Here is a 23924-nt window from a genome sequence, read left to right on the forward strand (position 1 = left end):
TCCCACCTCCAAGACTTAAGTCTGGCTAACTGGTTTTCCTGAATTCTTTCACAAAATATTATTATTACTACATTCATGAGGAAGAGCTAAATCTGTAGAGGTTAATGAAAGGCAGCCAGATTCAATTCAAGGAGAGGGAGTCAGTTTTAATTTTTTGGATGACAAACATTCAGCAAATTTTCACCAATAATAATTTTCACACACACTTTTTTGGCCCCCTTCCTTGTGTATAAAATAATCTGGCTTACTGTTTGGTTATCCTAGGTCCTAGGATACCTTCCCATATTTCGTACACTAACAAACTCACCAATTGTATTATTACTTTGTCCCCACTTACTTTCAGCACTTCAGTCATAGCCCCTGCTAATTTCTCTTCTTTAGATTTCTGTTTTCTACGTTTACACATTTTTTTCATACTTTCTTTTATGCATTCTTGCATTCTCTCACTTGGCTAAAAATTCTTTTACACTTAACACCTCTTAGAATCTATCCATTGTATTCCTCCTACACTAACAATAACCTACTTTTTGCATCCCTATTTCATAATCGTCAACAATTATTGGATTGTGATGTTCATGCAAATTTTCTTGCTAGTTGTTCGTTTGACAATACTATATCATCAAACCTTCCTTATGTCTTACTCTTTTGGATATATATATATATATCCCCAATTCTTTTAATTTCTTCCCATTCAAACTCTCCTGATCCTTTTATCTAGGTTTTCTTTAGTACTAAGACATCCAGTTTCCTATCGTGCATAATAGTGCACAGCTATTCCCTTTGTCTACTTACTATATTCAGACATCCCAAAGTTGTACTTCCTTTCTTTGTAGGGGTATCCAGATCTCTGCTCTGCCAGTTTTGTTGCCTTTTATGGCATGCATTAGAATTTAGATTTAAACTTGTAGATGTGAGAAATTGATTCATGAAATTTACAGGAATGTAAATATGATCACTGTATAATGAATGCAGATTTAAATTAGACAGGGAAAACCAATAATTCTGTCAGTAGTACAAGAGGCCAAATCGACATCTACTTTATTGCTCATAATAGTGATGTGCATACTTTTATGTACTGTAACTGAATTAGGTATTTTCTGCAGCACCCCAGAGTTAGCCACACCGGCTGGGGAGCTATTAGAAGGCAGTGATAGTGGGAGAGATGCAGCTCATGATCAGGAGCATGAGCTGCTTCATGTATACAAGCCACCACCTCCATATCCCTACAATAAACCCTCCAGTAATAGCACCCCAGATCTGGCCACGATCAATCAGGTATATAGCCCTCAGTCTGTAGTGTTTTGCTGTGAAGAAATGTGATGATATTGTTTGGGGGATTTATTCTTTGATACAAGTATTAATACCTTGAGATAACTCTTTGAAATTCTTGATAGAAAAGATATTAATTATTATTATTGTCATTTTATTATATATTATACTTACAGGGTGGAAATATGAGCCCGGATCTTGCTTCAAGACGGCGAGCACTGTTAACAGCTTCCTTAGGTTGTCTTGGCTCACCTGATCTCTCACGCACATATGAAAATTTAGCAGATTTGAGTGAAGCTGTCGAGAGTCTTCGTAATGAATTAACAAGAACAACAGAAACAGGAAACTCAATCTTCCAGTCTCTCCATAATTTTAGTCACAATTACTCTTGCAATGACCTTGATGCAATATATCAACTTAGTGATGGACGTGTAGCCCTTGGAACAAATATTAACCTTACTCCAGTTTTCACAAGTGACCAGGCTTCCCAGCAGTCTCAACAAAAACAGTCAGGAGCTGCAACACAGTATTCAACTTCATCACATTATGGATCGCAGTTTACATCACAATACACAGATCCTCAGTACCCTGGGGGAGTGGTGCAAAACTCACAAGAACCTATTTATCAAAATATTGCTGCCTTGAGAACTGATGAAGCTCGTGAGCGTACACGCTCGGCTCCAGAGATTGATAATAATCCAATGAGTGTGGTTGGACCAGGCCAGGGAAGTCATTTAATAGGTCAATTAGGGGGTGAAGAAGGAGGGAGAAGCAGGGCACTCTCACAGCCAGTCAGACAGTCAGCAATAGATCCCCAAATTTATATTGAGAATCGCTTAGGAGAGCAACAGCGAGGACCCATTGAAGCAATTAATACAGCCATGGGGCAGATACCGGTGTTTAGTGCACAGCAAGAATTACGCCATAACCATCATCATCATCTGCAGTTGCAGCAGCAAATGCAAGCATTGTCCATACAACAGCAACAAAAGCAACAACTACAGCAGCAATTACAACTGCAACAGAAGGAGCAGCAAATTCAACAACAGAAGCAAATGCAACAAAAGAAGGAACAGCTTCAGCAGCAGCTGCAAGCTCAGCAACAGCAACAGGGTACTCAGATTCTTAATCCAAATAGTCACCATCACTTGCAGCATCAAATGAATCAGCAAAGACAACAACAGGTACAGGAACAGCAGCAACGGCAACAAATTCAGGAACAGCAAAGACAACAAGACCAACATAGACAACAGGCACAGGATCAACAAAGACAACAACAGCAAATTCAGGAGCAACAGAGGCAGCAGCAACACCAGCTACAATTGCATCAGCAGTTGCAACAACAGACATCCCAAAAGTTAGCACAGCAGCAACAATTAAGACAACAGCCACAAACAGCAGGAGTAACACACCCAGTAAAGCAACAACCTGCACAGCAGCGAGAATCAGGTGGAGAAATGAGTGGCCTTAAACTTTCTCCAAGGAAAAAATGGGGAGCACCACCCACTGGTCCAATGGTGTTGGCAGGCCAGCCTGAGCCTGTCCTACCATCATCATTGTCTGCCCAGGACACACTTGTAGTGCATAATTCAGGTCAGACAAAGACAGTAGAAACTTGTGCAGACTCCCTGGTGGCACACGATACAGGTCAGACAAAACCACGAGATGCAATGTCTGAGTCCTTCGCAGTTCGTACCACTGCTCACATGAGGACACAAGAAAATATTGGTGATTCTCACATTTTGCGTGAGACAGGGCAGATGTCAACATGGGAGGCCGTTGGGACTGGTGAGCCAGTGAAAAATATAGAAAACATTCCCGGAACAAGTTCAGCAAAGGAGTCAACTCCAGATGTTCTGAGAGGAGCATCACACTCAAGATCAGGGCCAAAAGATCCTCGGGTATGTAAATTATATAATAATTCTGTTTTTGAGCTTTTATGCTGAAACAACGTAATCCATTATGGCATAAATATTATACAGTGCTTCTTCTATTAAACTGAATAATGCATAATGGGAGAGAGGTCCAAATTTGAGAAAATTTATAATCACTTTTTCCCTAGTGAAAAAATCCATATGCTCTCAAAGAACTAAATACACATTGAGGAGTTTAAGTTTTTTTTTTATTTATTATTATCACACTGGCCGATTCCCACCAAGGCAGGGTGGCCCGAAAAAGAAAAACTTTCACCATCATTCACTCCATCACTGTCTTGCCAGAAGGGTGCTTTACACTACAGTTTTTAAACTGCAACATTAACACCCCTCCTTCAGAGTGCAGGCACTGTACTTCCCATCTCCAGGACTCGAGTCCAGCCTGCCGGTTTCCCTGAACCCCTTCATAAATGTTACTTTGCTCACACTCCAACAGCACGTCAAGTATTAAAAACCATTCGTCTCCATTCACTCCTATCAAACACGCTCACGCACGGCTGCTGGAAGTCCAAGCCCCTCGCACACAAAACCTCCTTTACCCCCTCCCTCCAACCTTTCCTAGGCCGACCCCTACCCCGCCTTCCTTCCACTACAGACTGATACACTCTTGAAGTCATTCTGTTTCGCTCCATTCTCTCTACATGTCCGAACCACCTCAACAACCCTTCCTCAGCCCTCTGGACAACAGTTTTGGTATCCCGCACCTCCTCCTAACTTCCAAACTATGAATTCTCTGCATTATATTCACACCACACATTGCCCTCAGACATGACATCTCCACTGCCTCCAGCCTTCTCCTCGCTGCAACATTCATCACCCATGCTTCACACCCATATAAGAGTGTTGGTAAAACTATACTCATACATTCCCCTCTTTGCCTCCAAGGACAAAGTTCTTTGTCTCCACAGACTCCTAAGTGCACCACTTACCCTTTTCCCCTCATCAATTCTATGATTCACCCCATCCTTCATAGACCCATCCGCTGACACGTCCACTCCCAAATATCTGAATACATTCACCTCCTCCATACTCTCTCCCTCCAATCTGATATCCAATCTTTCATCACCTAATATTTTTGTTATCCTCATAACCTTACTCTTTCCTGTATTCACTTTTAATTTTCTTCTTTTGCACACCCTACCAAATTCATCCACCAATCTCTGCAACTTCTCTTCAGAATCTCCCAAGAGCACAGTGTCATCAGCAAAGAGCAACTGTGACAACTCCCACTTTGTGTGATTCCTTATCTTTTAACTCCACGCCTCTTGTCAAGACCCTCGCATTTACTTCTCTTACAACCCCATCTATAAATATGTTAAACAACCACGGTGACATCACACATCCCTGTCTAAGGCCTACTTTTACTGGGAAATAATTTCCCTCTTTCCTATGTACTCTAACTTGAGCCTCACTATCCTCGTAAAAACTCTTCACTGCTTTCAGTAACCTACCTCCTACACCATACACCTGCAACATCTGCCACATTGCCCCCCTATCCACCCTGTCATACGCCTTTTCCAAATCCATAAATGCCACAAAGACCTCTTTAGCCTTATCTAAATACTGTTCACTTATATGTTTCACTGTAAACACCTGGTCCACACACCCCCTACCTTTCCTAAAGCCTCCTTGTTCATCTGCTATCCTATTCTCAGTCTTACTTTTAATTCTTTCAATAATAACTCTACCATACACTTTACCAGGTATACTCAACAGACTTATCCCCCTATAATTTTTGCACTCTCTTTTGTCCCCTTTGCCTTTATACAAAGGAACTATGCATGCTCTCTGCCAATCCCTAGGTACCTTACCCTCTTCCATACATTTATTAAATAATTGCACCAACCACTCCAAAACTATATCCCCACCTGCTTTTAACATTTCTATCTTTATCCCATCAATCCCGGCTGCCTTACCCCCTTTCATTTTACCTACTGCCTCACGAACTTCCCCCACACTCACAACTGGCTCTTCCTCACTCCTACAAGATGTTATTCCTCCTTGCCCTATACACGAAATCACAGCTTCCCTATCTTCATCAACATTTAACAATTCCTCAAAATATTCCCTCCATCTTCCCAATACCTCTAACTCTCCATTTATTAACTCTCCTCTCCTATTTTTAATTGACAAATCCATTTGTTCTCTAGGCTTCCTTAACTTGTTAATCTCACTCCAAAACTTTTTCTTATTTTCAACAAAATTTGTTGATAATATCTCACCCGCTCTCTCATTTGCTCTCTTTTTACATTGCTTCACCACTCTCTTAACCTCTCTCTTTTTCTCTATATACTCTTCCCTCCTTGCATCACTTCTACTTTGTAAAAACTTCTCATATGCTAACATTTTCTCCCTTACTACTCTCTTTACATCATCATTCCACCAATCGCTCCTCTTCCCTCCCACACCCACTTTCCTGTAACCACAAATTTCTGCTGAACACTCTAACACTACATTTTTAAACCTACCCCATACCTCTTCGACCCCATTGCCTATGCTCTCATTAGCCCATCTATCCTCCAATAGCTGTTTATATCTTTCCCTAACTGCCTCCTCTTTTAGTTTATAAACCTTCACCTCTCTCTTCCCTGATGCTTCTATTCTCCTTGTATCCCATCTACCTTTTACTCTCAGTGTAGCTACAACTAGAAAGTGATCTGATATATCTGTGGCCCCTCTATAAACATGTACATCCTGAAGTCTACTCAACAGTCTTTTATCTACCAATACATAATCCAACAAACTACTGTCATTTCGCCCTACATCATATCTTGTATACTTATTTATCCTCTTTTTCTTAAAATATGTATTACCTATAACTAAACCCCTTTCTATACAAAGTTCAATCAAAAGGCTCCCATTATCATTTACACCTGGCACCCCAAACTTACCTACCACACTCTCTCTAAAAGTTTCTCCTACTTTAGCATTCAGGTCCCCTACCACAATTACTCTCTCACTTGGTTCAAAGGCTCCTATACATTCACTTAACATCTCCCAAAATCTCTCTCTCTCCTCTGCATTCCTCTCTTCTCCAGGTGCATACACGCTTATTATGACCCACTTCTCGCATCCAACCTTTACTTTAATCCACATAATTCTTGCATTTACATATTCATATTCTCTTTTCTCCTTCCATAACTGATCATTCAACATTACTGCTACCCCTGCCTTTGCTCTAACTCTCTCAGATACTCCAGATTTAATCCCATTTATTTCCCCCCACCGAAACTCCCCTACCCCCTTCAGCTTTGTTTCGCTTAGGGCCAGGACATCCAACTTCTTTTCATTCATAACATCAGCAATCATCTGTTTCTTGTCATCTGCACTACATCCATGCACATTCAAGCATCCCAGTTTTATAAAGTTTTTCTTCTTCTCTTTTTTAGTAAATGTCTACAGGAGAAGGGGTTACTAGCCCATTGCTCCTGTGAAGGTTTACTCAGCCCTGTAACAACTTCAGACAGTATTACCCAGGCTGGCTCCTCCTCAGGAAAATTAGTGAATAGAAAAAGAAATAATAACAGACAAACATAAACACTTTATTATGTAGAAAATATAAAATATAAAACACTTAAATATGAAATATTAATCCTACATTAAAGAAAATGAAAAATGAAAAATATAAATGATAACTGAATTCAACGCTAATTTAACACTTGGGTGTCTGGTGTTGGTGACACTGCTTGTTGAAATCGTAGCCGTTGCTGATGATGGGGGGGGGGGTCGCAGGTGTTGGTGACCACCACTGGCTAGTTCTTCACAGATTAACGCCGTGAGTAGTATCCCGATGACAGGAAAGCAGGTTCTTTACCGCTGCAATGATGTGGGGTTACGTCCTGCAATTTCATACAGGTGCACAGGTAATTCAAAATGGGGAAGTCTCTGGACGTTAGTCCTTCTCCATCCGTTCTTCTCGTTGATTGACAGGTGACCCTCACTGTCATCCAAGAGTAGAGTTGGGAGCTGTAAGTCTAGTAATTTACTGTTTGACCAGAGCCCCATACGTCACCTTTCGAGGGGGGGGGGTGGAAGAGAGAGGGGAAGGGATAGCGGGAGCTAGACTGACCCTACGTTAACAAGCAGCCGGCAATCAAACTATCACTTTAGGGGTGGGGGAGAAAAGGCGGGAAAAACGGGAGCGTGACTTACCCTACCTTAACTAGTAGCCGGCAATGAAACTATCACTTTCTGGGAGGGGGAAGAAAGGCGGGAGCGTGACTTACCCTACCTTAACTAGTAGCCGGTAATGAAACTATTGTTACTATATTGCTACTCCTATCTATTGAACTTTTCCCTCACACTCCCCCATACCAAGACTTATAGTCAAGGAGTATAAGAAGAATAGGCGAGGAAAAATTTCTAACATGTGGAAGTCGCGTAAGGTAACAAATCTTCTACTGACTGTCACGACTTAACCAGTCAGAGAAATAATTGGATGAACCATTGATATACAAAATATGGAACTTAAAAGCCTGGAGTGCCAATGTCCACCTCAAGAGGCGACTGTTGGTTCCCTTAAAAGTTTCTAGGTATATCAAAGGTTTGTGGTCCGTTTCTAAAATGAATTCTTTTCCCAGCAAATAAAATTTAAGTTTGGAAATACCTCACACAAGGGCTAAACATTCCTTTTCTATTGTGGAGTATCTTGTTTCTGCGGGAAGGAGTTTCCGGCTTAGGAAGCATACAGGGAAGGGAGTACCATCATGGTATTGTAGTAGCACCGCACCTAAGCCAGTATTGGAGGCATCAGTTCTCAAACAAAATGTTTTATTAATATCTGGAATCTTAAGTATAGGGTCTTTCGAGAAGATACTTTTAATCTCATTAAACTTTTCCCGAGTTACGTCGGAAAGTTCAAGAGGTTCCTTCACAGACTTTTTAAGGAAGTCCGATAAGATGCCTGTAAGATCAGCAAGATTCGGGATAAACCGTGCATAAAAATTTACAGAACCAAGAAAGCTACGCATGAGCTTCTTGGTTTTGGGGAATTTAAATTCTAATAAAGCTTTGATCTTACTGGGGAGAGGCTGCAGAGAGTTATTAGAAAGTATCAGTCCAAGATATCTAATCTTGTTATACCCAAGGAAGCATTTCTTCGGCTTGGCAGTGAGGCCATGTGAGCGTAACCTACGCAAAACTGATGTTAATGTTTGGATATGTTCGCCCCACGTAGATGTCATTACGTAAATGTTATCAAAATAAACTGAAACATTTGGCATATTACCCAAGACCTTTCTGATCAGTCTCACGTAGGTAGCACAGGCAGTTACCAAACCGAAGGGCATAGTTCTATACTGCATCAGTCCTTGGTGTGTAGGAAAAGCGGTGTACTGCTTAGAAGAAGGATCTAACATTACTTGATGATATGCCTGCGCAATATCAATCTCTGAAAAGAAGGAAGAGTCATAAAATTTGTGTAGATCGCTATCTATTAAGGGCATAGGCTCAGCATCCCACCGAGTTATAGCATTAAGGCCTCTGAAGTCAATAGCAAGTCTATATGAATTATCCTCCTTCTTAACCATGACTACTGGTGAGCAATATGCAGATACTGAAGGTTCAATGATCCTTAGTTTTAATAATTTGTCTACCTCTCGGTCAAATGCATCCCTAAGGTGAACTGGAACTGGGTATAATTTCCGTTTGATAGGATTGTCTGTCATTACCTGGAGTTTACCTGGAGAGAGTTCCGGGGGTCAACGCCCCCGCAGCCCGGTCTGTGACCGTGGAGGTAACACCTGGAATATCAGTAAAGACGTCTGAAAAGTTACTCGCACATTGAAGTAGTTCATGTCTCTTATGGTCATCCAAAGATTCATTAATATTAATGTTGGTTGCATCCGAGTGGTCAAGAGTCACCAAGTCATGTAGTTCTTCATCATAGTCTAAGTTAGAGGTGTCAATTACGCACACTTTACATTCTTCAGTTGTCTTATCAAGTTTGTGTGGAAAAACTAAGTCAAAGTTGTTAAGGCAGTTAACCGAATTTCTTTGGTAATATTTCTTAAGGATGTTGATATGATAAAGCTTAGGTTTCCCCTTGACTTCTATGAGGTAGTCAACTTTCCCACAAATTTTTAATACTTTATATGGACCTTTCCATGCTACTAATAATTTATTTGATTTGATAGGCAAAAGTACAAGAACTTCATCACCTACTTTAAAACTTCTCCTCTGACTTTTGGAATCAAAATAGGTTTTGTACTGGTCCATTGACAAGCTTAGGTTTTTCGAAACTATGTCAGAGGTCTCCTCAAGTTTGGATCTAAGGTCAAGGAGAAACTGGTAAGAAGACTGAACCCTCCTCATTAGTCCATAAGTCATGAAGGATGGACAGTGGACCTCTGGCCTGTCTACCATAGAGAAGTTCAAAAGGTGAAAACCCCAAAGAGTCACTGGGAACTTCCCTCATGGCAAACAAAGCACAGGGTAGGTAACGATGCCACTCCTTAGGTTTAAGGGAGCAAAGTTTCCTTAAAATGGACTTGAGAATCGAATGCTGGCGCTCAATCCTCCCATTACAGCTGGGATGATAGGGTGTGGTGAAGAGAGGCTTCACTCCCAGAAGTTGGTATAGATGCATTAAGTCAGATGTGAATTGTATCCCACGGTCAGACAAAATTTCTCTAGGGATGCCCACTCTGGAGAAGATGGACAAAAGGGCTTCAGCCACCTCTGTAGTAGTTATGGTCTTTAAGGGAACGGCTTCAGGGAAACTCGAAGCATAATCAACTAATGTTAATATATATCTATGTCCCCCAGATGAAAGTGGAGATAAAGGACCAATGATGTCAATAGCTACTCTTTCAAAAGGTACTGTAAAGACTGGCATTTTGACCATAGGTACTCGCCTGGTACCTCGGGAGGATGACAGTTGGCAAACTTTACACGATCTACAATAGGTAGTGACATCTGAGGACATTTTTGGCCAAAAAATAGGTTTCCCTAATTTTATTTAAGGTTTTACGATGCGAGAAATGTCCGGCCACTGGCAGGTCATGAGCCATTTTAAGAACAGTCTCTCTGCATTGACTTGGAACAACTAAGATGGAATAGTCTATCTCATCTGAATTTAATTTGAATACTGACTTGTACAAGATATCTTTTATATATTCAAATTTATATGAAAAGTTTTTCCTTTGGATAACTTGATTTTGTTTAGCGGCATTATGGCAATTCTGAAGAGAAGGGCAATTACGTTGTAAATTGACAAAGGAGTCCTTCGATATGTCTAAAGGCTTAAAGTCAGGGAAAATCAAAGGATGGACAGTAGGGGAAGCATGGGCTTTGGTCTGAGCCCTAGTCAAGACATTTATGGTATCGGAGGTGATATCTTCACTTTCATCTAACAAGTGAACCGGTGATCTTACTACCTCGCTTTCGAGAGTAGCATCACTGGTTTTTAATCCCACATGAATCTCACGAGACATTGTCTCATCTGAACTTTCGAGGGGCTTCTCCGACTCTACAGGAAGAGGATCTGAAACACTTACATCCATCTTTGGTGATGAAAGGTCAACCTCAGAAGGAAGAATGGCACCTTTTACATTACCTATTAGTACGGAGCAAGAAGTGATGGGAGCTAGTACGGCTTCAGACCAATCTGTGAACCATTTAGACCTAATGTAACAATGGATGGTAGGAAAAGTGTCTGTACGGCCCAAGTAGTCTGAAAGTATAGCAGAGGAATGAGTTTCTTTAAGATTAGGGAACAGCTTATCAGAAATTACTATACATGTGCATCCAGTGTCTTGTAAAATGGTAGATACATTAAGTCCATTAACTGTTCCTGAACAGAAGGGTGCTTGGTCATTACAGTCTTTAAAACATCTTCCAACTTTTTGGACCTTCTTAGAAGGACAATCTGGACATTTATGTCCCTTAACACCACACAAATGACAAACAGGAATAAAAGAAGTCATTTTACTTTCCACTAGAGGCTTTGATTTCTTAAGGTCTGATGAACCCTTGCCCTTAGGGTTCGATCCCTTTAGGTCTTTATAGGAATTGTGAGCCTCAGCATATAGGTCAGCAGCCTCAGCAACTTCCTCAGCTTTAATCAGGTTACGTTCTCTAATGAATGTTCGTATCTTGTGAGGAAGAGCTGTCAGGAACTGGTCAGCAACCATGAAGTCTCGAAGAGATTCATAACTGTGATCAATTCCTGAACACTCTATCCAAAAGTCGAACAAACGAAAGAGTGTTACCTGTAACTGTTGAAAGTTCTGGCCAGGCTGTAAGGTGGCATACCTGAAATCTTTCCTGTAAGAATTAGTGGTTTTTTGATATGCTTTAAGGATCGCCTTCTTCAGTAGGTTATAATTACATATGATATCCTGCGACAAAGTTGCATAGATATTCAAAGCAGTACCAGAAAATAACATTTCTAACCTGGTAGCCCAGGTGTCAGCAGGCCATTCACAGAGGGTAGCAGTATTTTCAAACCTGATAATGTATGAAGTTATGTCTTCCCCCTCTGTGAAGGGAGGTAAATTAGGTGTTGGAATATGTGCACTGACTGCACGTTGTTCCATTACTCCTTCCTCTAATTGTTGTGTACGAATGGTATATAATACCGACAAGATGAGATTAAGACACACGTGCAACATCTGGGTATCTTTATTGTAGACGTTTCGCCATCCAGTGGCTTTATCAATACAAATTCTAGGACATAACTTGAAGACAGTAGAACTATGTACAGAAGATGAGGTAATCAGTCCCTCAACCTAGGAGTAGGTGCGAAGAGCACCATAGTCGTGGAGATCCTGTTGTTGTGTAAAAGTTAACTTTTTATTCTCTAATTCAAGGCGAGATTTTTCGAGCTCGCAATCCTTTTCTCTTTCCTCAAGTTCTCTTAATTTAACTTGTTCTTCACGTATCTTAGCTTGTTCCTCACGTTCTCTAGCTCTTTCCTCACGATCAAGTCTATCACGCTCTTTTTGGTCTTCTCGCTCTCTTTCTAACTGTCTTTCTCGGATTTCTCTCTCAATTCTCTCTCTCTCTCCTTTTTCTCCTGTCTTTCAAGGTTCTCTTTCTCCTTTTTCTCTTCTCTTTCGATTCTCTCTCTCTCCTTATTCTCTTCTCTTTCCCTTTCTAGCTGTCTTTCTTCTCTCTCAATTCTCTCTTTCAAGTCTTTCCTGGATCTTAGCACTAATGAAAGATTCTAAATTTTTCCCTGTTATTCCTAACTTACTTCCAGCATTCATCCAAAACTGGTATTCATCCATACTTGCAAGAATAACTTAAACTATCAGGGGAAAATGAAACGGGTATTAAAGAAAACGGAGGGTTCAATTCCTGCTCCGCTCAAACTGTAAATAAACCAGAGGGCTCGATCCCTGCTTCAATTAAACAATATGTATTAACGAAAACTAAGGGTTCTATGCTGGCTCCGAGCAAACAGTAAGTAGAATGGGGTCCCTTGACCATCCAATCTTCTCACCAACAAATCAAGAGTGTCCTATGACAGTTCCCTTGATATAATGAAGAGCTCAATGAAACAAGTTGTCACTGGAAAATCTCGGGTCCCTAGAGTCTAATCCTCCAAAGTGTTTCAAGCTCACACACAATTAGGTGGCAGAATTAAATATTATATCCTGCCTGACTTGACTTACAATAAATTGAGACTATAACAATCACCAAATCTTTCAAATACCTGTACTGTAGTCCTACCATAGAGAATGATTACTCATGGCTGGTGGTAACCGTCTGTGGTATGCGGCGTTGAAGTTCCAATGGTAGATTCGAGATGGAGTTGAATCTTGATTCAGTAGAGTTGATCCTGGCAAGGTCGCCACTTGTGAAGGTTTACTCAGCCCTGTAACAACTTCAGACAGTATTACCCAGGCTGGCTCCTCCTCAGGAAAATTAGTGAATAGAAAAAGAAATAATAACAGACAAACATAAACACTTTATTATGTAGAAAATATAAAATATAAAACACTTAAATATGAAATATTAATCCTACATTAAAGAAAATGAAAAATGAAAAATATAAATGATAACTGAATTCAACGCTAATTTAACACTTGGGTGTCTGGTGTTGGTGACACTGCTTGTTGAAATCAAAACCGTTGCTGATGATGGGGGGGGGGTCGCAGGTGTTGGTGACCACCACTGGCTAGTTCTTCACAGATTAACGCCGTGAGTAGTATCCCGATGACAGGAAAGCAGGTTCTTTACCGCTGCAATGATGTGGGGTTACGTCCTGCAATTTCATACAGGTGCACAGGTAATTCAAAATGGGGAAGTCTCTGGACGTTAGTCCTTCTCCATCCGTTCTTCTTGTTGATTGACAGGTGACCCTCACTGTCATCCAAGAGTAGAGTTGGGAGCTGTAAGTCTAGTGATTTACTGTTTGACCAGAGCCCCATACATCACCTTTCGAGGGGGGGGGGTGGAAGAGAGAGGGGAAGGGATAGCGGGAGCTAGACTGACCCTACGTTAACAAGCAGCCGGCAATCAAACTATCACTTTAGGGGTGGGGGAGAAAAGGCGGGAAAAACGGGAGCGTGACTTACCCTACCTTAACTAGTAGCCGGTAATGAAACTATCACTTTCTGGGAGGGGGAAGAAAGGCGGGAGCGTGACTTACCCTACCTTAACTAGTAGCCGGTAATGAAACTATTGTTACTATATTGCTACTCCTATCTATTGAACTTTTCCCTCACACTCCCGGCATTTTAGTCGCCTCATACGACATGCATGGCTTATGGAGGAAAGATTCTTTTCCACTTCCCCATGGACAATAGAAGAAATAAAGAAGAACAAGAGCTATGTAGAAAAAGGAGAAAAACCTAGATGTATGTATATATATATGCATGTGCATGTCTCTGAAGTGTGACCAAAGTGAAAGTTGGAGTAGCAAGATATCCCTGTTATCTAGCGTGTTTATGAGACAGAAAAAGACACCAGACTTATCCCCCTATAATTTTTGCACTCTCTTTTGTCCCCTTTGCCTTTATACAAAGGAACTATGCATGCTCTCTGCCAATCCCTAGGTACCTTACCCTCTTCCATACATTTATTAAATAATTGCACCAACCACTCCAAAACTATATCCCCACCTGCTTTTAACATTTCTATCTTTATCCCATCAATCCCGGCTGCCTTACCCCCTTTCATTTTACCTACTGCCTCACGAACTTCCCCCACACTCACAACTGGCTCTTCCTCACTCCTACAAGATGTTATTCCTCCTTGCCCTATACACGAAATCACAGCTTCCCTATCTTCATCAACATTTAACAATTCCTCAAAATATTCCCTCCATCTTCCCAATACCTCTAACTCTCCATTTAATAACTCTCCTCTCCTATTTTTAACTGACAAATCCATTTGTTCTCTAGGCTTCCTTAACTTGTTAATCTCACTCCAAAACTTTTTCTTATTTTCAACAAAATTTGTTGATAACATCTCACCCACTCTCTCATTTGCTCTCTTTTTACATTGCTTCACCACTCTCTTAACCTCTCTCTTTTTCTTCATATACTCTTCCCTCCTTGCATCACTTCTACTTTGTAAAAACTTCTCATATGCTAACTTTTTCTCCCTTACTACTCTCTTTACATCATCATTCCACCAATCGCTCCTCTTCCCTCCGGCACCCACTTTCCTGTAACCACAAACTTCTGCTGAACACTCTAACATTACATTTTTAAACCTACCCCATACCTCTTCGACCCCATTGCCTATGCTCTCATTAGCCCATCTATCCTCCAATAGCTGTTTATATCTTACCCTAACTGCCTCCTCTTTTAGTTTATAAACCTTTTATCTACCAATACATAATCCAACAAACTACTGTCATTTCGCCCTACATCATATCTTGTATACTTATTTATCCTCTTTTTCTTAAAATATGTATTACCTATAACTAAACCCCTTTCTATACAAAGTTCAATCAAAGTGCTCCCATTATCATTTACACCTGGCACCCCAAACTTACCTACCACACCCTCTCTAAAAGTTTCTCCTACTTTAGCATTCAGGTCCCCTACCACAATTACTCTCTCACTTGGTTCAAAGGCTCCTATACATTCACTTAACATCTCCCAAAATCTCTCTCTCTCCTCTGCATTCCTCTCTTCTCCAGGTGCATACACGCTTATTATGACCCACTTTTCGCATCCAACCTTTACTTTAATCCACGTAATTCTTGAATTTACACATTCATATTCTCTTTTCTCCTTCCATAACTGATCCTTCAACATTACTGTTACCCCTTCCTTTGCTCTAACTCTCTCAGATACTCCAGATTTAATTCCATTTATTTCCCCCCACCGAAACTCCCCTACCCGCTTCAGCTTTGTTTCGCGTAGGGCCAGGACATCCAACTTCTTTTCATTCATAACATCAGCAATCATCTGTTTCTTGTCATCCGCACTACATCCACGCACATTCAAGCATCCCAGTTTTATAAAGTTTTTCTTCTCTTTTTTAGTAAATGTCTACAGGAGAAGGGGTTACTAGCCCATTGCTCCCGGCATTTTAGTCGCCTCATACGACACGCATGGCTTACGGAGGAAAGATTCTTTTCCACTTCCCCATGGACAATAGAAGAAATAAAGAAGAACAAGAGCTATTTAGAAAAAGGGAGAAAAACCTATATGTATGTATATATATATGCATGTGCGTGTCTGTGAAGTGTGACCAAAGTGTAAGTAGGAGTAGCAAGATATCCCTGTTATCCAGCGTGTTTATGAGACAGAAAAAGAAACCAGCAATCCTACCATCATGCAAAACAGTTACAGGTTTCTGTTTCACAGTCATCTGGCAGGACGGTAGTACTTCCCTGGGTGGTTGCTGTCTACCAGCCTACTACTTAATTGTTAATTATAAACAAATGTATTTATATATTCTTTATACACTTTTTTTCCAGTCTGTTCAGCTAGAGGCTAAATTATTGAGTGGTGATATTCTTCAAGAGTTTGAACTGATCCCACGCATGAAACTAAATGCTGACTTCACTACAGCCACCAAGCCAGACAATATACCACGCAACCGCTACAAGGATATTGTTCCCTACGAAGAAAACAGAGTCAAGATTACCCCTACCAAGGATAATAAAAGTGGTTATATTAATGCTTCACATATAACAGTAAGCATGATTGTCTTGTATATTCTTATGGAAACTTCTTTGGATGATTTGATAACAAATATAATCAGGTGAAATTCCAAATAAATACTAGTTTGGGACTGGGCTGCTGGGGCATTGACCCCTAAAAACAACCTTCAGGTATCCTTACTTGTGCACATTCTCCATCATATCTGTATGTAACACGATGAAAGCCATTTGTTCTAATATTCTGTACTCTTATCAGGATTTTATTTTAATTTGCAGGCAAGTGTTGGAGAGGGCCAGCGGTTCTACATCTGCTGCCAAGGCCCACTCGCCAACACTGTTGCACACTTCTGGCAGTGTGTATGGGAGGCAGATGTGTATCTGGTGGTAATGTTGACTTCCGTCACAGGGGATACTGCTACCAGCAAGAGTTTTCCTTATTGGCCACAAACAGATAACACAAGTGTTGAATGTGGACAGGTAGGTGTGGCTTCAAGGTGAAATTTGATGCTGACTGTGTATTGATATCTTTATCTCAGTACCCATTTCCCACTAAGGCAGGCTGATCCAAAGAAGGAACCACATTCACCAAATCACTGCCTTGCCAGAAGTATGCCACCATTACAGATTCAGATTACTCTCTGACTGCAACATCCCCAGCCCTCCTTTAGAATGCAGGCACTACTCTTGACACCTCCAGGACCCAAGTCTGGCTAATCAGTTTCCCCTGAATCTCTTCACAAATGTTACCTTGTTCACACTCCAACAGTACAGCCATTAAAAACCACTTGGCTCCATGTACTTGTCTAACATGCTTATACCAGCCTGGTGGGTGCTTAAGCACCTAAAAATCCAGTCCAGTCCTTTACTTCCCCCTTCCACTCCTGATATATATACCCACTTTGTCATCCTGTCTTTCTCCATCCTCTAAATGGCCAAACCACTTTAGGAATCCCTCCTCAGCCTTCTGAATTATCCTTGGTGACCCCACACTGAACACTGCATAATATTCACACCACACATTGCTCTCTACCTCCTCCAAGTTTTTCCTTGTTGCAGTGTTCAAAGTCCATGCCTCACATCCATGCAAGTGTTGTACCACTATTCTGGTACAATTCCTTATGTAAACTTTTCTTTCACAGATACCTCTTCACACCACCTATCTTTTCACCCTCATTTATTGTATGGGTCACCTCATATTGTAGGCCCATCTGTTGACATGTCCACTCCCAAATATCTGAATACATCAAATATGATGTTCAACCTATCACTACCTAGACTTTTCTGTTACCCTAATCACCTTTCTCTTTTCTGTGTTCACTTCTGATTTCCTACTTTTACATGCCTTCCCAAATTTGGCCACCAACTTTTGCAGCTGGTTTTCAGCTTCTTGCAAAACAACTATCATTGGAAAAGAGCAACTGTGCCAATTCTTACTTTGTATAAGATCCAGCATCTTTTAATCCCACACCTCTCCCCAACACCCTAGCAATTACTTGTTGTACAACCATACCCCCCCCCCTCTCTCACTAAATATATTGAATAACCATGGTGACATCACACATTCCTGTCTAAAGTCCTACTTTTACTTGAAAATAACCCTTTCCTTGTACCTATCCATATAAAACTTCTTAGCAACCTACTGTCTGTTCCATACATCTGCCACATTACTGTCCATTCACCCTATAATATGCCTTTTGTAAAGCCATAGGATATTATTATTATAATCAAAAAAGAAGTGCTAAGCCACAAGGGCTATACAGCAAAGCCATAGGATAGCAAGAAATGTAGAGTTAAAGAAGTTGGAGCCCATCCCTGCAAACTCACTAGTAGTTGATAGACTAATTTATTTGTATTTTCTTCCAAGTAGAAGGGGAGGGGGGGGGGGTTGATGCTGGTAAAGGGATCTTGATTGAAATAATTGGAACTTCTCTCAGTTCTCAAATTGTGTCTGACAACCTCCTATTCTCAAGGCATTGCATGACCCCTGTAGGTTTAGTTTCACTATGAATATAATACTCCCTTTTTATTTCAGTATTTTGTAGATTATGTAAGGCTGTAATCATTTTATTCCTTCACTTGCAGTATCGAGTGTTCAGGAAGCACAGTACATTGAGTGGGTCCCACATTACTAGTCGACTGCAGGTGGTTCATGTGCCTGCACGCAAGACTCGCACTATTTGGCACTTACAGTTTACCGATTGGGCTGACCATGGTTGTCCAGAAGATATTCTTGGATATATTAGTGAGTAATAGTTTTACATATTTAGTGAAGCATTTGACTAACATATGAAGCCAGAGTTCATTATTAAAGATAAACATGAATGTGAATGGGTGGTCAAGGTAAGCAGAATGAAAAGTGATGTTTTTAAGTGCTGCTCTAGTTACCATAAGGGAAGTGTGTGTGTTTTATTTATAACACTCCGGCCATCTCCCAGTGAGGTAGGTGACCTGACAAAGAAGAAAATAATCCCACTGTCACTCATTTAAACATTGTCTTACCAGAGGGCATGGACATCACAGTTTGGATGACCCTCTAAACTGCAGCATCCCCACCTCTCCTTCAGAGAGCAGGCACTGTACTTTCCACCTCCAAGACTGAAGTCTAAGTAACCAGTTTTCCTGAATCCCTTCATATTTTACCTTGCTCATGCCCTAACAACTACTTGCTTTCACTTCTATCTTAACATGCTTGCAAAAGCCTGTTGGATGTCCAAGCCCCTAGCATTCAAAACTTCTTTCACCCCTCCCTGCAATCATTCCTAGGAAGACCCTTACTCCTTCCCTCCACCTCGGATATATACACAAGTACAAAAAAAATCATGTGGTGGTAGTATTACATTCACAGGGAGGGGGGTGTTAAACCCATAGGGGTAATACAACACCTGAGGAAAGGGAGGCATTCCAATTTGATTCAAAGTTAGGTCCAGTTTTTTCACTAGTAACATGGCTGTGTGTTGTCTTTAGCAGAGTGGTCTCTAGCTTGGTCTGTTCCTTCTGGTGTTCAGAGTAATGAACTCTTAAACCCTTCTTCATTGCACTCTTTGGAACCTTGCTTGAATAACCCACATGGGTTTAGTGCTTTATGTAATGGAAGTCCTCTTCCATGGTCTACCCTTAATGTTTATTCCTTTGACTTCTTAGTTGATACTGATTTACAATACATGACTTCTTGTCTGCCCTACAGCTCTAAATGGCCCTTCCAGTTTTATTTTTTGTTAATATATGTAATATGAGAGGTGGAAAAGGTGAATGTCATGTTGCCAGAATATACAATATGGTCAGGAATTATGTGCTCACATCAGGCAAGATATCTGTATTGATAGGGATCTGAACAAGGACAAATACATAGATGGAAACTGGAACACCCATAAAAGCATCAGTGATATACTGTACTTCACCAGTATAAGGGTAGTGAAAAGGTGGAATGAGGTAAGTGAAGTGCATAAAATGATAACATCTAAGAGGCTAGGAACTTGTTACCCCAAATGATTCAAAGAGCATGCCAAGAGGAGAAGGCATCACATAGGGAAGGGGCCCCACTAGTGGAAGTAGGTAAAGTCCTTATGGTGAGGCACAAGTTTAGTAACAGAGCAGCATCCAACAGTGGATCCTAAAAGAACATATAAGCAATAATTATGATTAAATTACTCTATGTTCATATTGATCTGTCTTTTAGTATTCTTAGGTGATTGGCAACCACCTTGGCAGCTATATTGCTTTTCTGAAATTCCTCAAGAATGACAGTGGCACCTACAGGATTATCAGACTAGACACCTCAGAAGTTTAATATCATGCACCAAAAAAAAAAAAATATACCAGGTTTTCCCCATGATTTAAGGATTCCCATTTCTTGTATCAAAACTGATTAACTCCCAATCCCCAGATGATGTATGACCTCCTACAGGTTTGTTGTTTTTATGTTATAATAGTATTAGTACATCTTTTCACCAGACTGTTAGCATTTCACATATAATAGAAAAAAGAAGTGCTAAACCTAAAAGGGACATACAGTGCTGCCAGGCAGGGAAGGATGCAGAAGTATTGGAATGATTATTAGGTCATTGAGTGCAGTGGTAGAAGTATATCACATAACCTCTCTCTAGGTGATCATGATAAAGAAATAGTCCATCTAACTAATACTACTATTAACATCCCAGGACATTACTGTATAACCTTTCTGAACTTAAGAGGCCAAGAATTTTTATTGCATATTGTTATATTTGTTCATTCCACAGGTTTTTTGGAAGAATTATCAACCCTGCGAAGGTACACGTACCAGGAGGTTCGGGGTGTAGGGCGCAACCGCAACACCCCAGTGCTGGTGCATTGTTCGGCAGGTGTGGGTCGTTCTGGGGTCACTATCTTGTGCGACCTCCTTTTAGAGGCTACAGATCACAACCTTCCTTTGGATCCTCCAAAGGTTCTTCTTCACCTAAGGCAACAGAGGATGGCACTTGTTCAGACCATTGCCCAATACAAGTTTGTGTACCAGGTATTACTGGCCTACCTGAATAGAGCCAGGCTTATTTAGTTCTTCCAGAGCCATTAGGCTGTGATTTTTGGTTTAATCATTTTACATTTCTTACAGCAGAGGCTCATTTCCCCAAATATTGTTGGAAACTTAAAAGTCTTATCATTTTAATTACAATATAAATATGGGCATAGTAGAGTACATGAACATTTGCTACTTCCATGATTCTGTTTAACTGTCCTTATAGAATCTAATACTCAAGACTTTGGTAAGTTCATTACCAATTAACTAATGATTCTGAATGCATGACAACTATAAGTCAGTTTTTATCCAAAAGTATTGAAAGTTTAACACTGGTGTGTTTTGATCCAGTCAGCTGTGCATGTTGGTGGAATGTAAGAATATATTTTTAAATTATAAAAAACTAAATTGTTTAAATTATGCCAAATAGTTGTACAATTGATATTTTTATTACTGTTATTGATTCTATAAGTGTCCAATAAATGTAACTATTTTTTAAGACTATTTTATTGAGATTGTTGAGTACAAATATCCTAACTGTGTAAAATGGTTGAAAACATTAGTGCAAGATGGATTAACCCAACATGGCTCTTTGCCCTTTAAGATGCTCATTCTCCTCCCATTTTCAGCAGTCTGGATATACAAGAATCCCTTGTCCTTGTTGCCAAAGTTTATTTTGTTTACCCGGTAAATAAAAAAAAAAAAAAAAAAAAAGTTAAAACCAATTAATGGATTTATTTTCCCATATCTCTACTGGAACAGACACTTCATGCTTACAGCAGTCAGCTATCATTCAGCCTGATATAACATGACTTAACCAAATGTCAATGCTATAAAATAGGAAATACCTAAAATAAATTTTGCTAATCAAATTTATATTTGTGGCAGTGGAAAGTGTGCAGCACTTGTATTCAGAAGGATAAGGAGAGATGGTAAAGTTTAGAAAATCAGTCTAATTGTGATGCCCACACACTAATGCTGAGTTATTAGGTCTCCTTGAAGGGGTATCTTCAAGTGATTAAAAAAAAAATTTCTAAATTATTTATAACTTGAATGACTACTTTGATGAGCATAGCTATCAATGCTGGCTTACTGTGACTAGGGAAAAGTTCATGCAACAATGTTCAGATTCTCTCTAGACCATTCCTGGTTTTTGGAATTCATCATAATTTAAAAGAATCTCTGCTGATTAGCTTCAAATTCTCAGTGGCACACAAACTATGACTTGACCCTTGCAACTACACACAGGAATATTGATGGTTAATCTGGGCCCTTTACACAATATATGTTAAACCTATCTTGAAGTATGCAGGACCAGTATGGAACCTGCACCTGAAAAAAAGCATATAAAGAAATGGGAGAAAGTGAGAAGATATGCAACAAGGATTGTTCCTGAGAGAAGGGGTATAGCCCATGGCTTAGCGCTTCTTTTTGATAATAATAATGAGAGAAGGAGTATGAGCTATGAGAGGCTAACTGAATTGGACAACAGAAAAACCGGGGCACATAACCTAAAATATTTTCAGGGGGATTGATAAGGTAGACAATTATTATTATTATAATCAAAAAGAAGCGCTAAGCCACAAGGGCTATACAGCGATAAGGTAGACAAGGATATGCTGTTTGAGAGGTGAGAAACAAGAACTCAGAGACACTGATAGAAGTTAGTCACAGACAAGCCAGTGTGATGTTAGGAAATATTTCTTCAGTCTGAGTGGTCTGGAAGTGGAGACAGGTCCATACAATTTTATAGCAGGTACAATAGGGCCCACAAGGCTACAAGGGGTGAATCTGAAGAGTAGCAAGAGGCAGGGCCAGAATATCAACCTCAAATAATGAGTACACAGCAAGATGACAACCTCATCAAAGAAAGGGACAGTACCAGAAGTTGAGGCATACAAGTGGATTTTAGTACAGAAAACATTATTGAATTATTATTATTATAATCAAAAAGAAGCGCTAAGCCACAAGGACTATACAGCGCTGCAGGGCAGGAAGCGAGGGCATCAGGTGGCAAAAGGGAGATGGATGAGTAATAGGTTACAGATAACAGCGGGGTAGTGGATGGTGAAAGGGTAAAGGGCAGCAAGAGACTGAACTAGAAAGGGCTGAGGGGAGAGCGAAAAGTATCATCAGAGTTTGTGGAGTAAATCAGTCGTTGTCAAGAAGTCAATGAGAGAGTCAGGATTAAAGGAGGGTCCATCAGCAAGAAGGGAAGGTAAAGAGAGAGTAGTAGAACGAAGACGACGTTGGAGGTAAATTCTGCGTGCTCGTTGATAGAGAGGGCAGTCTAACAGAATGTGGCTAATCGATACTGGAACTTGACACTGCTCACAGAGAGGAACAGGGTGCCTCTCCATGAGATACCCATGAGTAAGACGAGTGTGGCCAATGCGAAGGCGGGAGAGAGTGGTCTCCCAACCTCGGCAGTGATGACAAGAAGACGGCCAGTAACCTATGCTCGGTTTAATAGAATGAAGTTTGTTACCGAGCAGAGTTGACCAACGTTGTTGCCAACGGGTGCGAAGGTGGGTAGCTATTGCAGCAAAATAGTCCAGAAATGGAACACCTCGATAGGAAATTGGTAGGTCATGTACTGCTGACCGCGCAGCAGTGTCTGCCTGTTCATTGCCCTGTACGTCGACATGACCAGGGACCCAACAAAAAACAATATCTTTATGTTTGGTAGAGATACGGCGTAGCCAAAGTTGGATACGGAGAACTAGGGGATGAGATGTATCAAATTTTTGTATAGCCTGTAGAGCACTAAGGGAGTCTGAGACTACTACAAATGATGACACAGGCATAGATGCGATACGAATAAGTGCTGCAAGAATGGCATACAGTTCAGCAGTAAAAATGTTAGCTGAAGATAGTAAATGACCCCGCACGACGCTGTCCAGAAACACTGCTGCGAATCCGACGCCGTCTGAAGACTCAGAGCCATCTGTGTACACAGCGGTGGCATGAGAATGGGAGTGGAAGTGATCAAGAAAAAGAGAGCGGGAAGCCACCGTAGGCAGTTGAGCTTTCGAGCAAGGGAGTGAGAAAGAACAGACCCGAACAGCTGGAACTTCCCAGGGGGGTAGGGAAAAGTGAGATGCTACATAAACATATAAAGGTGGTAACTGAAGGGAAGACGAGTGAATGTAGGCGAAGA

The 23924-nt window shown here is 40.7% G+C and overlaps 1 protein-coding gene across 6 annotated transcripts in view; it reads left to right on the forward strand.

Moving 5' to 3' along the window:
- The window catches only part of Pez (protein tyrosine phosphatase non-receptor pez), a 49903-nt gene extending 28640 nt beyond the window's left edge, over window positions 1-21263 (forward strand). For all 6 annotated transcript variants that reach the window (XM_053774192.2, XM_070082586.1, XM_070082585.1 and 3 more), the window contains 6 exons: window positions 1104-1275; window positions 1446-3170; window positions 16087-16305; window positions 16549-16749; window positions 18355-18514; window positions 20508-21263. In XM_053774192.2, the coding sequence (XP_053630167.2) occupies window positions 1104-1275; window positions 1446-3170; window positions 16087-16305; window positions 16549-16749; window positions 18355-18514; window positions 20508-20803 (2773 nt within the window). In that variant the 3' untranslated portion in view covers window positions 20804-21263. The remainder of the gene's footprint in view (window positions 1-1103; window positions 1276-1445; window positions 3171-16086; window positions 16306-16548; window positions 16750-18354; window positions 18515-20507) is intronic.
- Window positions 21264-23924: the final 2661 nt, after the last annotated feature.

This window comes from Cherax quadricarinatus, chromosome 7 (assembly GCF_038502225.1).
Source record: "Cherax quadricarinatus isolate ZL_2023a chromosome 7, ASM3850222v1, whole genome shotgun sequence".
In the NCBI taxonomy this organism is placed as follows: domain Eukaryota; kingdom Metazoa; phylum Arthropoda; class Malacostraca; order Decapoda; family Parastacidae; genus Cherax; species Cherax quadricarinatus.